Source organism: Vicia villosa, linkage group LG3 (genome assembly GCF_029867415.1).
Source record: "Vicia villosa cultivar HV-30 ecotype Madison, WI linkage group LG3, Vvil1.0, whole genome shotgun sequence".
Classification (NCBI taxonomy): domain Eukaryota; kingdom Viridiplantae; phylum Streptophyta; class Magnoliopsida; order Fabales; family Fabaceae; genus Vicia; species Vicia villosa.
Genome location: NC_081182.1, coordinates 20,304,670 through 20,320,141, shown reverse-complemented (window position 1 = coordinate 20,320,141; position 15,472 = coordinate 20,304,670). Strand labels below are relative to the sequence as shown.

Here is a 15,472-nt window from a genome sequence, read left to right as displayed (position 1 = left end):
TCGCTAATAGACGAAAAAGACTAATATTATATTTAATGAAAAAATATTTTTGTTGTTTGTGTCATATTTTGTGGATCTAAAGTGTCACATTATATCTAAAAAAATTATAAGTAATTTTTTTCAATTTTAATTATAAATAAACAATCTAAATTTGACTGACTAATTTATATTTATTTATTTATATTAAAATGAAAATAATTTTTTATAAAAAATAATTCATTTTTTCATAAAAAATAATATTTTATGATAAATAATATATTCTTGTGATTGTTTATTTGAATTATTTCTTATTTTCAAATAATTTTGAATGTCAATTAAACAAACTTTATTAACAAATTAAAATAAAAAACTTAGTTTATGATTGAGTAATCAATAAGATGTTATCTGTCTGCTTCGCCTTAAACCCACAAAAAGAAAAAAAAAATGAACAAATCTGTCAATGAATATAAAAATTAAACTCGCCTTGTTAATATGGCGGACAACATGTCGGTTTTTTTTAATAGATTTATTTTAAATTAAAATTTTCATTTAGAACAATTTATTACAAAGCATTTTTAAAATAAATTTTACTTAAAAAATATTACATATATGCAAGAATAAATGTATAAAATTACATCATCAAGAATTGAAATTACTACAATTAATTAAAACAGAAGAGTTTAAGGCGGGACGGACTGAACAAATAGGCGGGACGAGTTTTGTCAAACAATAGATTTATCAGAGGCAGAATTTAGTGAACGAAATTTCAACTTAATCCATTATTTTTGGAGGATGCGCGGACTGGTCTGACAAACTATGACCCGTTTTGTCAATCCTTGCTCAGGTAGCATAATATATTTTGAAAAGTTAAAGGTATAATTTTTTTAAAAATAAAGAATTAAAATAAACTCTAAAAAGCCATTAAACCAAAACTAAATTGAAATCTGATTTTAATAAATAAAAATTTGTTATTAACAAAAGAAAAGAAAAATGAAATGAAATCTAACTTCACAAAAAGTAAATGTAGTAAACAAGGAAACACAAAGTTGATCTATCATAAAGGAAACATGCATAAGGATAACTGGATAAGAATGAGATGAGAGTAAGACACCCCATGATGATGAACAATGTAAACAGATTTTATCTGGTCTACCTTCTTGCCACGTCATTCCAAACGTGTCAAACCACCCTTCTGTCTCTCTCCCTCATCTACCCTCACCTCATCGTTCCTATTTTCCCATTATTAATTTTTTTTTTTTTTAGTATTTATCCCTATCATATTTTTTTATTCATAAATAATTTTATATAATCATTCTACTTTCACTCACAACACAAACACACTTCATTTCTTTCTTTGTTTCTTAATGGTAATGGTTTCAGAAGGATTTAATAGTTCATTGATTGTGTTGAGTTAGTTACATATTGTTAGTGTTTTTTATTCTTCTTGAATTTTGATGACAAATAACCCTTTTACTCATAAGCCCAAAACAAAGAAAAGAAGAACCGGCCAAGGGTAATCAAATTCTTATTCTCAATTTCTTTTAAAAAAAAATAGTTTTCTTTGGGTTAAAATGGAGATTTTAGTGGGTCCCACTTTCACCATCGACGTTCCTTCATCTCCGCCGCCTTCCGATCAAACCGAAGAACGCCGCCGCCTCTTCATGAATGAAGTTGAAGCTCCGACGTCGTTCCGGATCTCGGGATCGTCGAAGTTCTTCGGCGGCGGTTCGCCGGAGAGTTCGTCGTCGATTGGGACTCCCGATGAGAGTGACAACGATGAGGAAGTGCAGAGTCAGATGAAGACAAGAAGTGGATTGGGTTCGTTGGATTCTTTGGAAGACTCTCTCCCTATCAAGTTTGTTACTTTCTCTCTCTATTTTCTCTCTCTCTACTCTTGATTAATTTTCTAACTTTTGATTAATCTTGGATTAGGAGGGGATTATCAAGTCATTTTGAAGGAAAATCAAAGTCATTTACAGATCTATCACAGGTAAGCGATTTAACTGAATTGCGAAAGCAAGAGAGTCCTTTTAACAAGAGAAGAAGGGTTTTAATTGCTTCTAAATTTTCGAGAAAATCGTCTTTCTATTCATGGTCAAACCCTAAATCCATGCCTCTTTTGCCTGTGAATGAGGATCATGATGATGATTATGGTGATGGTTATTATGATTATGAAGAAGAGGAAAAGACGAGAAAAGTTTCATCCTCTTCGTCTTCATCTTCTTTGGGAGAGGAGAAGAAACAAGAAGATCAAGTTCAGGTTGGGGATGGTAGAATGCATGAATCTCATGCTGCTGAAATGAGGCTTAGACTTAGAAGCTTTAAGTCAAGGAGTTTTTCTCTTGCAGATCTACAAGAACATGATGATGAGGAAGATGATGAAGATGATTAATTAATTAATTAACTTTAACATAAAGTTTTTTCTTTTATTCTTTTGTTGTTAAATGAACTACTACTAAGTTAATGCATTGAATAACTTGATCTCTATATGTCTATCTTTTATATTTTTTATATTTAGGCAACTAATAAAAACTCTCACACACAATCTTGAGAGTAAGGATTTGAATCCGCGAATGTCTAATTTAAAAATATTGGCTACGTAATATCGACCTTAGGTCCATGGTCTGTATCGACCATGGTCTGATGGCCTGTCTTATCTAACAACATCGGCCTTGTCTATTCTAACAATATCGGCCTTGACCTCGAGGTTCCGTCTAATCTAACAATATCGGCCTCCACCCTGAGGTTGTGTCCAACCTAACAATAATGGTCTTATTGGCAGGATGTTGGGCGTTTTTTCCGGTTGAGCTAGCTAGGATTTACAAACTAATAACTATGAATTTTGTTAAAGGATATTCCTTGTATATTCAATTGTGGTGTGGGTCTACCAAAGTAATGAAAGCTTCATAATAGTCAACAATTTTTTGTTTCTTCTTTTGATGATGTTTTGTTTCTTTGTATTCCACAAAATGGATATGGATATAATTATTGGAATTACATTAATGCTATAGAAAAATATAAACAACAAAAGTTTGGATAGATGAGTGGTGATTATGAAAGTATGGTTACTTGTGATTAGTATGGTTGGAACGTATCTTGAACAAATCTTATCTTATCCTTTGTTTAGAGTATTGATAAGGATGCTAGAAAAAGAAGGGCTTTAATTTTACGTCTTTATTAAGGTTCTATTATGATAGGGCAAGTTGTGGTCCCTTTGTCTGTACTTGAAATTAAACTTGAATTAGAATAAGATTTCAAGTGTATTAGTATAATGTTAAACTAGTTTGGTTGGAAATTGCTATTTGGGTTGTTTATTTGTAGTTGGTATTAAGCTATAATATCTTGACTAATTGCCTTTACGGCTAACATGGGTCATGCTGACTTTTCAACGTATCCTATAGATTTTTAACAAGATTCATTTCTATTCCTACAATAGTTTTGGTCCTCTATTTCATTTTGAGATTAATTTTTTTGATGCATTAGTATTTAGACTAATAAATTTAATATTTATTTTTCAAATAAATAAAGAAATTTAATATTTATATTATATTTTATGGATAATACGTTTCTATATCATTTTAAAATAGGGTGAGAGTTCAAATTATTGAGAAATTAAATTTGGAGTTTTTGTTTTGCTCTTGAAGTGTATGAAAATTGGAGTAGCTGAATTCTCTGTGAGTTATTGTGGTTCAAAGTTTTTGATTCGATAGAAAGGGCTCATATGTAAGGTTAGAATTTTAACACTTAAAGTCAATAAGAAAAGTAAGAAACAAAATTTGAACGAGTGAATGATATTTAGAGAAAGCCGCATTTTATCTTTTAAATAAGGTAGATGGGGTAATTGCATATGCGTGGGATGCATCTGATTCGGAGACTGATCTTTTAAGATTGTAAGGGATGTTTTGAAATGTGGAGGGAAAATGAGGTTATGTACCCTTATGATCTATTTCGCTATTGAGCTTTGTTTATTAGGCTTTGTGGTCAATTTAGAATAGTTGTCTCCCAAGCTCTTGTCTCTACTTAGCATGGCGGTGATTTATGGCATGCTTTACTATCTGGCTGATGGGCTCGCAGATACAAGCGTCTTGAATTATCTGTTGATCGCCCCCTCATAGTTGCACTCTATATGTCATGCATTCATCAAAATCTTTCAATATTGGTGCGAGTATAAAGGAGGTAAGTCTACTGTGACGTTATTCTTTCATTTTTTAAGATTTAAAGTAGTTTCAATTATGTAAATGGTTATGGTTTGTTCTTCCTGAGGCAATTCTCATGATAGTCTAAGGCTTATTTTGAAAGCTTAGAAGATGTTGACGATTGTTTTCATTTGGTCACGCTCTAATTAAGGACGAGTACACAATAATTTTTTGTTTAAGGCCCAATTTTCCCTATGATTGTTTAGATATTTTTCACAAGTATTGGACTTAGAGTCATTGTCTAAAGGGATTTGATTCATATACTTAAAAGGAAGACTTGTCTCTAGGGAAATTGTATGTGAAAAGTTAGTTGGTGGCTTTTTGCAAAGAGTCAAACTATTCTGACGACGCTTCTGTACATCGTTGGAAGAAGTGCATACTATCAATGTAATTAGACTCTTTATAGGGCACAATGTTTTCTCTTTAATCCCATCTTATAAGAGAAATTAGTATATAATATTGCAAAAATTTCAACCATTGATTAGTATCCTAGATACGTTAAAGTTAGATATCGCAAGTGTGATTAATAGAGGGAAGATTTCGTCGAAGACTTCTCTAACTTCTCATTCTCAGAACTTTGGGATAAGTCTCTTAGTGCTTTTGGTGGAGGTATTCCTTTCCTTTTTTTCTAACGACCATTATCTCCACAATATTTATTTTCATTATACTCTTAAACTAATTGCTTGATTTGGGGGTGCCTCCCGTTATGCGAGCAATGTACTAACACTTCCCCTAGTGTCTGTCCTTTTCTCCACTGTTTGCTTCCTTTCCTTTTCTCTTAGACACGACTTGAACAACTTTCTTATAAGGTTGTTTTCTTTTGTGGGACTCCTTCTGACCCTTTTTTTCGTCCTTGGTGTACTTTGACAGTTGTCCCTTTTGATCAGTTCTTCAATTTCATCTGTCAGTTGGATGCAATAATTGGTGTTGTGACTGTGTCTCTTATGAAAACAATAATGTTTTAATTTATTTGACTGCAATAATTGGTGTTGTGGCCGTGTCTCTTATGGAAACAATAATGTTTTAATTTATTTGACTGTGAGGATTCTCTGATAAGATATTGTCACTATGCAAAAAATACCCAACGTCTAACTCGAAATAGATACAAAGTTGCCATCGAATTTTATTTATTCATAAGGAAAGGGAAAATAACGATAAAACCCTAAGAAAGAAGGATAAGATGATCATCGCAATAAAATATGGCTTCGTGAATTGGTTATGCGAGGGAAAAGTATTAACACCCCACACATCTATTGTACTCAACAGGAACCCTTCAATTAACTAGGTTTGAATGTGTGCCTACGATATGAATAACTCAATATATTTATAGCATTTAATTTAAATAATATTGTATACAATTCATTAAAATAAATAAATTCCATTCAAGAATTCAAATAACATAGCTATAATATGTATCTATTAGGCTCTGATATCAATTGTTTGATTTAATGAAATTGGATAGATACAAACTATAGAATGTTATTATATTGAAGAATAGTTAACAATGATAATAAATGTGTACCTTGTAAGATTGATGAGATTGTCGTCGGAGATAGTAAGAATTACTACCTTCATTGTCGTTTAGGATTTTTACTGTATATTAATCGTTATGGGACAACGCTTAAATAAATAAACGGTTGAAGCTAGGGATCTCTCATTAGAGTTAACTGAATGGTCCAACTCTTCACAGTCCTTTGAGAGACAAAAACCCAATAAAATCTTAATAACAATAGACCATAATTTATATTAATAATAATTTCTAATAATTAATTACTATTAATCCATAATTAATTAATTATTTAATAATTAATTAATTAAATAAGTAATCCAACAAATACATTATAAAAAAAATATTGATATGAGATATTAAACCATGAATAAACAATTTATACCATCTAAAATTAAAATATGTGTAATGAGTACGGTTTTTATAATTTTTTTTAAAAAAATTGTATGAAAAAAAAATCTTTTTGATCATAATAGAAATCGAAGTAGTATTAATACAATCACATTATAAAATTAAATAAAATCTTGTGCTATTGTTAAATAAGTAGTATAATTTGTTTATATTTCATTTCTGTTGGAGGCAACACGGGGTTAACTAGGAGGCATTTTACATTTGGGACATACTTTGTGAGAGACACATCACTTGTCCACTTAAAATTTTAAGCTAGTAGGTGTGTGGGTTCTCTCATTTATAAAGTGTTCATGGACTCCTACTTCTTCCTCACACTTGATTCTCAACATTCCCCCTCAAGTGTGAGTCTATACACAATGCTCCCCCTCATGTGAAAGCTCTCTCTTCCACATACACTTGTATCCGTTGAATTTCTTAAACTACAAGTAAGTTGGTCTCTTTCTCGAACCAAAGACTCTGATACCACTGTTGGAGGCATCACGGGGGTTAACGAGGGAACATTTTATACTTTTGACACACACTGTGAGAGACACACCACTTGTCCAACTAAAAACTTAAGGTGATAAGTGTGTGGGTTCTGTCACTTTTAAAATGTTCATGGACTCCCACTTGATTCTCCACAATTTCAATGTTTTAAAAATTGAATTGGAGATCGAACCGGTGAAACATCTGGTTTAAAATTTAATTAGTTCAACCAGTTAAACATGCGGTCTAACAGTTTATTAAATAAACTAATAATATGAAATTAAATTTTATAGATATATCACACAATCATATATTCACAACTTCATAAAATAAATATTTCAAAAATTCATTGCAAACTTAATATAACAATATCGATAGTACATATAATAATACAACATTTGTTTAAATAACATTAGATATATAGAAAAAGAGAAAGATTAGAAAAGTGAGGGAGATTAAACCAATACTCTTTCAATGAGAAAAGAACCTAAATAAAGGCAAATCGAACTTATTCTTCACAAAATATGTCCTAAAAATAGGTATCGAGTCAAAGTAAACTGAATCTATAATCGTAAGGCCTAAGTTAGTAAGAAAATCAGCACAACTATTCACTTCTCTAAAAATGTGAGAAACAACAAAAGACATATTCGATGTTCTATTCACATAGTTGATTCTTCTAGTGCGAATTTACCAAGGCACCAAAAATGAAGGCTTGAACGCTTGAATCGCAACATAGTTAAACACTTAATTTCAACCTTCATTTAAAAATAATTTGAACAAATTAAAAAATTACAATAAAATAAGTTAAATTAAGTCAAACCAAAATTAAAATAATAGAACATAATAACTAAAATAAAATTTAAATAATTAAAAATACTTAAATTAAATAAGATAGAATTACCAAAAATAAACAATACAACATACTTAATTGAACAACAAATAACAAATTCGAGTTTAATTATTACAAACAAGTCATAATTCACTATACCAAATTTGTCTTTTAGCAGCACCCCTACGAAAGCGCTTTTAGGAAAAAGCGCTGGTATAGGCTTCGCTAAAAACAAAATTAAAAAACACGCTAAAAAAGCGCTCTTATAGGGGGGGGTTACGAAAGCGCTTTCCAAAAGCGCTGGTATAGGGGGGGATACGAAAGCGCTTTCTAAAAGCGCTGGTATAGGGGGGTTACGAAAGCGCTTTTCAGAAGCGCTTTTATAGGGGGGTTATGAAAGCGCTTTCAGAAGCGCTACTATAGGGGGTGGGCTACAAGAGCGCTTTTTCTCCAAAAAGCGCTGGTAAAGGCCTGGCTACGAAGGCGCTTTTCAGAAGCGCTGTCATAGCCTTTTTAAAATTAAAATTTTTTAAAAACAAAATTATTCTAAACGCGCTTCATCGTTTCCAAATCCCTAATTCCTCTTTCTCTGCCATTGTTGCCCACAGAAAACTTAGAAAATCTTTGAAATCCCTAATTCCTCTTTCTCAGCATTTCAACTCAGAAAACATCGTGCCATCGTTTCTCGTTGCCCACCATTTCAACTCAGAAAACTCACCATCTCAGAAAATCGTGAGCCACCATTCTCTGTTCTCAATCGTGAGCCATCGTTTCTGCGCATACGCTTGTTCTCATCGTCTTCTTCTCAACGGCTTCTGCTCGTCGCTTGTTCAACTCTGGGCTTTTGTTCAAGAAGCGATTAATCGAGAGACACATACAGGTAAAGGTTCTTTCTCTTTGTTTGGATTTAGTAGCTTAGGTTCAGAGGTTGGGAGTCAGTCACTGAGTCAATTTAGTTTGAAAGTTCAGATTCTGTTTAAGTGACAATGAGATTGATTTGAGTTTGATAGATTTTTATGAAACAAAAATTGTAGCTGAAATTGGAATGTAGTACATGGAATGTAGTTTGAAAGTTCAGATTCTGTATGGATTTAGTACATGGAATTTCATTTTTGATTATTGGTGTTTAAGATGTTGCAATTGTGGCTGTATTGATCATGATATTGTAACTACACGATCGATTTTATGAGTGTGTGAACTTTTGTGTCTGGATAGGTTAGTTGTTAATGTATATTGATGAAGTTTGATTTAGAGTTGTTCATGATATTGTATATTGATGAAGTTTGATTTAGAGTTGATCATGATATTGTACCTACACGATCATAACATCACGATTTAGAGTTTGATTTGGATAGTGCATGATTGCATAGCTGATTTGCGAATGTAATATTTTTGGGGCAGACAACCGCTGGTGGAATTTTGTTGCCAAAGTCAGCTGTTAAATTTGAGCGATATCTTACCAGCGAAGTAAGTATACATATTAAATAGTGTGCCTTATGGTGTTTTAGATCTGAAGATTCGTTATTTTGAAACAAGTTATTGTGTATTTTTACTATTTGATAATTTTTCATATTTGTTTCAGGTCCTAAGTGTTGGTGCTGAGGCTGAAAGTGTAAAGGCCGGTGCCAAGGTATGTTATTTAGTTACTGTGAAAAAAGGTGAAGTAGAAATGGAAAAGATCAAAAGAGTAATCTTAAAATTCTCCATACTTTTGTTTTAATAGTAAACCAACAATCTCAAGATCAATAGTATCATAGTATACTTTGTATAGGTGTCTCAGATTCTCAAGGGACACTTAATCTACCATGGCAAGCCACATAATTTTGTGACTTAAAATATAACACAAAAATACACAAATCTCATTGATATAAGATAGTTCCTGAAAGTTTGATAAAATGTCTTCAGATTTTCGGTTTTCCATATTTGTTTTAAATTTGTGCTAATTTGAGCCTATGTTTGGATATATCAGATTCCTCTAAGTATAATCTCTATGGAGACAATACTAATCATATTATTATTCTACTGGAGGTCTATTGATTTGTTTTGGTATATTTTTATTTAATTTTACAGTTACTTTAAAGGCTCTGGTTTCTACTTGTACAAAACGCCGATTCAAACCTACCCGTCTCCCACATCAAGTCCAACTCAGGTTACTAGTCCTTTCTTTTTGCTTATAGTTTGTTGTTTTCTGCTTATAGTTTATTGTTTATGGTTCTATTTAATTTCAATTTAGTGTCTCTCAACCAGTTTTTTGGTTTGTGGACTTATATTACCTTGAAATAAGGTAATGTCTTCTTTAAGAAATCGGGGGTAGGCTGAAATAAGGTACTGTCTTCTTTTAGAGACTCAAACAATCGAGACAAATGTAACTTCCTATCTTTAGCTAACTACCAACTTAACCAATATGAAAGCTATAGGATCTCATTAGGTATTGCTTAAGTGTTGCTTATTCACAGCAGTTACATTATATTTCAAGACTTGAGTGGTTTGACAAGATTTATTTCTATTAATTATTCACACTTTATAGGATTTCATTAGGTATTCTGATCAAGACATAATGATGATAGCTATTTCTTATCTTGACAGAATTCCTTAGTACCTGATAGAGAAACCAAGAAGCAAAAGCATTTGTTTAGCTTAATTAAGACATGGATAAAACATGGATGAATTCAAGCCGATTGTCGAAAGAGTACGAGAAAGGGGTATGGGAATTCGTTAAGTTTGCGGTTGCACACTCCAAAGACCCGATTCGAATGCCGTGTCCTTGCTTGGGTTGCTGTTATGGGGGTAAGGTTGACGGGAATAAATTGGCATCGCATTTACTACGGTTTGGAATTGATAGAAGTTATACATGTTGGACAATGCATGGTGAGAAAAGTAACGGGAATGTTGAGTCGAGGTGTAATACGAAGTATGCTTCAAACGACGATTGCACAGACACATATGATTATGATCGAGTCGAAGAGATTGCAGAAGCGCTTGAAGAAGATCTTGAGGATTGTCCCAAAATGTTCGAGAGGTTGGTAAGCGATGCAGAGAAACCGTTGTATGAGGGTTGTACAAAATTCACAAGATTGTCTGCGGTGTTAAAGTTGTACAACTTAAAGGCGGACAATGGATGGTCGGATAAAAGTTTCACAGAGTTATTAGCCCTTATGAAAGATATGCTACCAGATGATAATGTTCTTCCCAATCGAACGTATAAGGCCAAAAAGATGTTGTCCTCTATTGGCATGAGCTATGATAAGATACATGCATGTCCAAACGATTGCGTTTTGTTTCGAAATGAGTATGCAGCGTTGAATGATTGTCCTAAATGCGGTGCCCCTCGATATAAGAAAAAGTTGTCTCCAGCCAAAGTCTTATGGTATTTTCCTATAATTCTGAGATTTAGACGCATGTATCGTAGTGAAACCGATTCAAGACACTTGACTTGGCATACAGATGAAAGAATTATTGATGGAAAGTTGCGACATCCGGCAGACTCACCACAATGGATGAAAGTTGATACTGATTATCCTGAATTTGGAAAAGAAGCAAGAAACCTTCGCTTGTCATTGTCTACTGATGGAATGAACCCGCATGGTATTCAAAGTATCTCGCATAGCACATGGCTTGTGATTCTTATGATTTATAACCTACCTCCGTGGCTATGTATGAAGCGTAAGTACATGATGTTATCTATGCTAATTTCTGGGCCTAAACAACCAGGGAATGACATAGACGTATACTTGGCACCGTTAATCGAAGATTTAAAGTTTTTGTGGGAGAACGGTGTGGAGGTTTACGATGGGTATAGGAAAGAAAGTTTCAACTTGAGGGCGATATTGTTTGGAACAATTAATGATTTTCCAGCATACGGAAATCTATCCGGGTACAACAATAAAGGTCAAAAGGCGTGTCGTGTTTGTGAAGATGAAACCGATACGACACGATTGGAGCTTTGTCAGAAGAATGTCTTTCTCGGCCATCGTAGATTCTTAAATTCTAATCATCGCTACCGTGGGTGGAGAAAAGCATTCAATGGAAAGGCCGAACATCGTACAGCCCCGCCTTTTTTGTCAGGTGATCAAATTTTTGAAAAGGTGAAAGATGTGAGCACTCAGTTTGGCAAGCCTTTTGCAAATTCACTTGTCAAGGGTGGGTGGAAGAAGAAGTCAATTTTTTTTGAACTTCCATATTGGAAGTCGTTGTACGTATGACATTTCCTGGATGTTATGCATATTGAAAAAAATGTATTTGACAGCGTCTAGGTACGTTACTCAATATACAAGGAAAGTCTAAGGATGGCCTTAACATAAGGAAGGACATGGTAAACATGGGAATGAGAACTGAATTGGGACCCATGACGAAAGGAAAACGAACATATCTGCCACCTGCTGTTTACACTCTATCTAGAAAGGAGAAGAAAACATTGTGTAAGTTCCTCAGTGAAGTTAAAGTTCCAGAAGGCTACTCTTCAGATATTAGAAGACTTGTGTCCATGAAAGACCTCAAGTTAAAGAGTTTAAAGACGCATGATTGCCATGTTATAATGGAACATTTTTTACCAATAGGTATATGTTCTATTCTGCTAGAAAAAGTAAGAAGCGCAATAACTAAACTGTGTTTCTTCTTCAGGTCAATTTGCAGTAAGGTGGTCGATCCCGCGATCTTACCAACATTGCAAAAAGAGATAGTTGTTACTTTATGTGATCTTGAAATGTATTTTCCTCCCTCGTTTTTTGACATAATGGTTCATCTAGTCGTTCATCTTGTGAAAGAGACACAATTGTGCGGACCAGCTTATATGAGATGGATGTACCCTGCTGAACGTTATATGAAAATATTAAAAGGGTACGTGAAAAACAGAAGTCGACCGAAGGGTTGTATTGCCGAACGATACGTTGTTGAAGAAGCGGTTGAGTTTTGTACTGAATATCTGTCAAATGTTCAATCAATTGGACTCCCCAAATCTCATATTGTCGGAAAAAAAAGAAGGAAAAAGGCTAATTGGAAATAAAGTTGTGACAATATCAATGGTCGACAGGATCAAGCGCACTTGTATGTTCTGCACAATGAGATTGAGGTTGAGCCGTATGTTGAAATGCACAAGGTTGTTCTCCGAGATTTAAATCCGAATAGAAATGAGAACTGGATAGTACGAGAGCACAATCGAAGTTTCATACCGTGGTTTAGGGAACATATTTATTCAAAGTATCGTTCAGATCCTGCTTCGGTAACAGAAAGGTTGAGATGTTTAGCCTATGGTCCAAGTATAATTGTGTTTTCATATAGCGCATACGCAATTAATGGATACACATTTATACCAAAGAACAGGATGATAAAAGTACTATGCAAAATAGTGGTGTTACCTTGGTAGCTGAAGCAATGCACATATCAAGTGCGAATGACTTAAATCCGAAATTTGCAAATTTGTCATATTTTGGGGTTATCGAGCGCATTTTGGTGTTTGATTACGCAAAGTTTCAAATTCCTGTATTTGGTTGCAAGTGGGTTGAAAATAATAGTGGCATACGAATGGATAAGTCAGGATTTTTGCAAGTGGATCTCAACAGGGTGGGGTACAAAGATGAGCCTTTCATTCTAGCCTCTCAAGCTAAACAAGTGTTCTATGTCAATGATCCGACAAGTACGAAATGGTCTATAATGCTTTTATCAAACAAAATAGTTGATGAAAACATTGGAGATCAAGGTGATATTGGTGTTGGCATTGAATCTTGTACAAGAAACGATCAAGATGAGAACGAATCTTGTACTAGAAATGATCATAACGAGGGTATTTGGATCAATCCAACCGTCCGTGTTGTTAAGAGACGCGTAGCACACAATCCTACCAAGAAAAGAAAGAGACGTTAGTGAAAAAGGTAATAGTATACATATTCTGACTAATGTTATATATTCAATTTGTATATTTTTTTCAATTTGTATTCCGATTGTTACAATACTTATTCAATTTTGGTGCATATTTTCGTTTTGTACATAACTTTTGAATCATGTATCCGTTTGTCGACTTCTTTACATGTAACTATACTATTTTGACAATTCCGGATCTGCTCATTCACTTATCTTTACATTTCGGGACTGTTTTTTTATCGGTTTTGGTTCTGCCCGTGATCAAAAGTCGGGCTTAGGGTCTGAATTTTGGAAAACCGACTTCATTTTTGAGTCCGTGAGGACGTTTTACCATAGCCATGTAAATTTCGTTCAATTCCGACAACTTTCTTTTTTTGTCGCTTATTCTGATTTCACCGATTTCGATTCCGATTTACTTGTACATGCATGGTTTGACTTCCATTTGACTTGTATAGATTGTTATCTTATTAATAGTGTACTAATGTGCTTTAGTTTGTTTTATACAGGTTCAATGGCTAGTAATCAAGAAAACCCACAGGAGAACCCACAAGAAAACCCACAAGAGAACCCACAAGAAAACTCACAAGATATAGATGCTCCGGATACATCATCAAAAGAAGTTGCACGAGGTGTGTCCCTTATGAAGGGAATCATTCGACATAGAGACCAAGGATTGATGTATAATTTGGAATGGAATTCTGATAACCAATCAATTGGTCCTAATTCTGCAAAGTTGACAAGCTATATTGGTACACTTGTTCGTTTGCATATTCCCGTCTCCGTAGCTAAATGGAATCTGAAAAGCAAAGAGTTGGACGAGAAAAAAGACATGATTTGGGATGAGCTTAAGGTATCATATATGGTTGTTGTTATTATCTTGACGATAATTTGATTAAATTACTTATACTAACACACTCTATGCGTATGTTTGTTTGCAGAGGTCTTTTACCATACCAGATGAGCGTAAACGCTTCATTCTTAGTTTGGCCGGAAAAAGATATAGAGGGTGGAAAGCTTATCTAACAAACAGCTATCTTAAGGATAAAGAAGGAAACTTTCTTGAAGAGGCACCGGGACGTCCAAAAAAGTATGAGATGTTCATTAATGATAATGATTGGGCTAAGTTTGTAGAGCAAAGAGACGAATCTTTTCGGAAAAGGAGTGCCACAAATAGTGCGAGAGCATCAAAAGCCGCGTATCCATACAAAAAAGGGCGTTTGGGATATGCACGCTTAGAGGAAACAATTGTAAGTAAATAGAAATGCGTTTTAATTAATTGTCTAAATGTGTTTTATTTGACGATTTTATTTGTGTCAATGCATAGTTAGAGGAGACGAAAAGTGAGGAAACCTCACTTCCAGTACATGTGTTGTGGAAGGAAGCTCGTGTGGGCAAGAATCAAGTTGTCGATTCCGATGTTCAAAGAGTTTATGCTGAATGTGTAAGTATAACACTGTGTCTTTAATTAAATCAAATGTTTTTTAATATATAAATGATTTTTTATCTCCACTAATAATTATTGAATGTAAATGAATTACAGGAGACCTTGTCGCAATCGGTATCCACCGGTGAGGACCAGGATGATAGGAGCGTACATAGTAGAGCACTAGATGCTCCTGAGTATCCCGGTCGGGTGAGGGGTAAAGGTCATGGTGTGACTCCAACCTCTTTTTACAAGCATCCTAGGAGAAGATCAAATCCTACCAATGAAGAAGTGTTGCAAAAATTGCAGGAATTGCAAGCACAAGTCTCTGAATTGCAAAGAGATAAAGATATGTATATGAGAGAAAAGTGCAACACTTCATCGGTGAAAGAAACTAGTGATAAGGCTAGTATCAACTGTCAAAGGAAATTTCCCGAGGTAATTATAAATTTTTTTCCTTACAAATTGTTCTATTTTATTAATGATAATGACTTTATATTTACTATTGGTTTAGGGCATTTCATCTTGCCAACTATACTTATCGTCACCGAATTATCGCCTAGTTGGCAAGGGAAAAGTGCACAACACTTTGGGAGATTTACTTCACCATAGACCGCTCCCGGATGGACACCTGAAAGTATCGGTGGATGTTGTATTAGATCATGATGCGATGCTACCGGTACCTGACATGGTCTCAGAGACGACATTGTTGCGAGATGCAATAGGATCATTTGTTGCATGGCCCTCGGAGCTCATTACCATTAGTGATGAGGTATATTGAAAACGATTATGAATCATTTGGTTTT

The 15,472-nt window shown here is 34.1% G+C and overlaps 1 protein-coding gene across 1 annotated transcript; it reads left to right on the top strand.

The window, feature by feature from the left end:
• Nucleotides 1-1,280: 1,280 nt before the first annotated feature.
• Nucleotides 1,281-2,466, top strand: LOC131660569 (protein OXIDATIVE STRESS 3 LIKE 4-like). The gene is made up of 2 exons (XM_058929827.1): nucleotides 1,281-1,834; nucleotides 1,912-2,466. Exons 1-2 carry the CDS (start codon nucleotides 1,551-1,553, stop codon nucleotides 2,369-2,371), a joined length of 744 nt encoding a protein of 247 aa, XP_058785810.1. The 5' UTR covers nucleotides 1,281-1,550; the 3' UTR covers nucleotides 2,372-2,466.
• The last annotated feature ends 13,006 nt before the right edge of the window (nucleotides 2,467-15,472 follow it).

Excerpts from the sequence above, each read along its gene's own strand:
- LOC131660569 (XM_058929827.1), top strand. The coding sequence starts at position 1,551 with ATGGAGATTTTAGTGGGTCCCACTTTCACCATCGACGTTCCTTCATCT. Across the intron at positions 1,835-1,911 it reads GAAGACTCTCTCCCTATCAA|GAGGGGATTATCAAGTCATT; the intron begins GTTTGTTACTTT and ends ATCTTGGATTAG.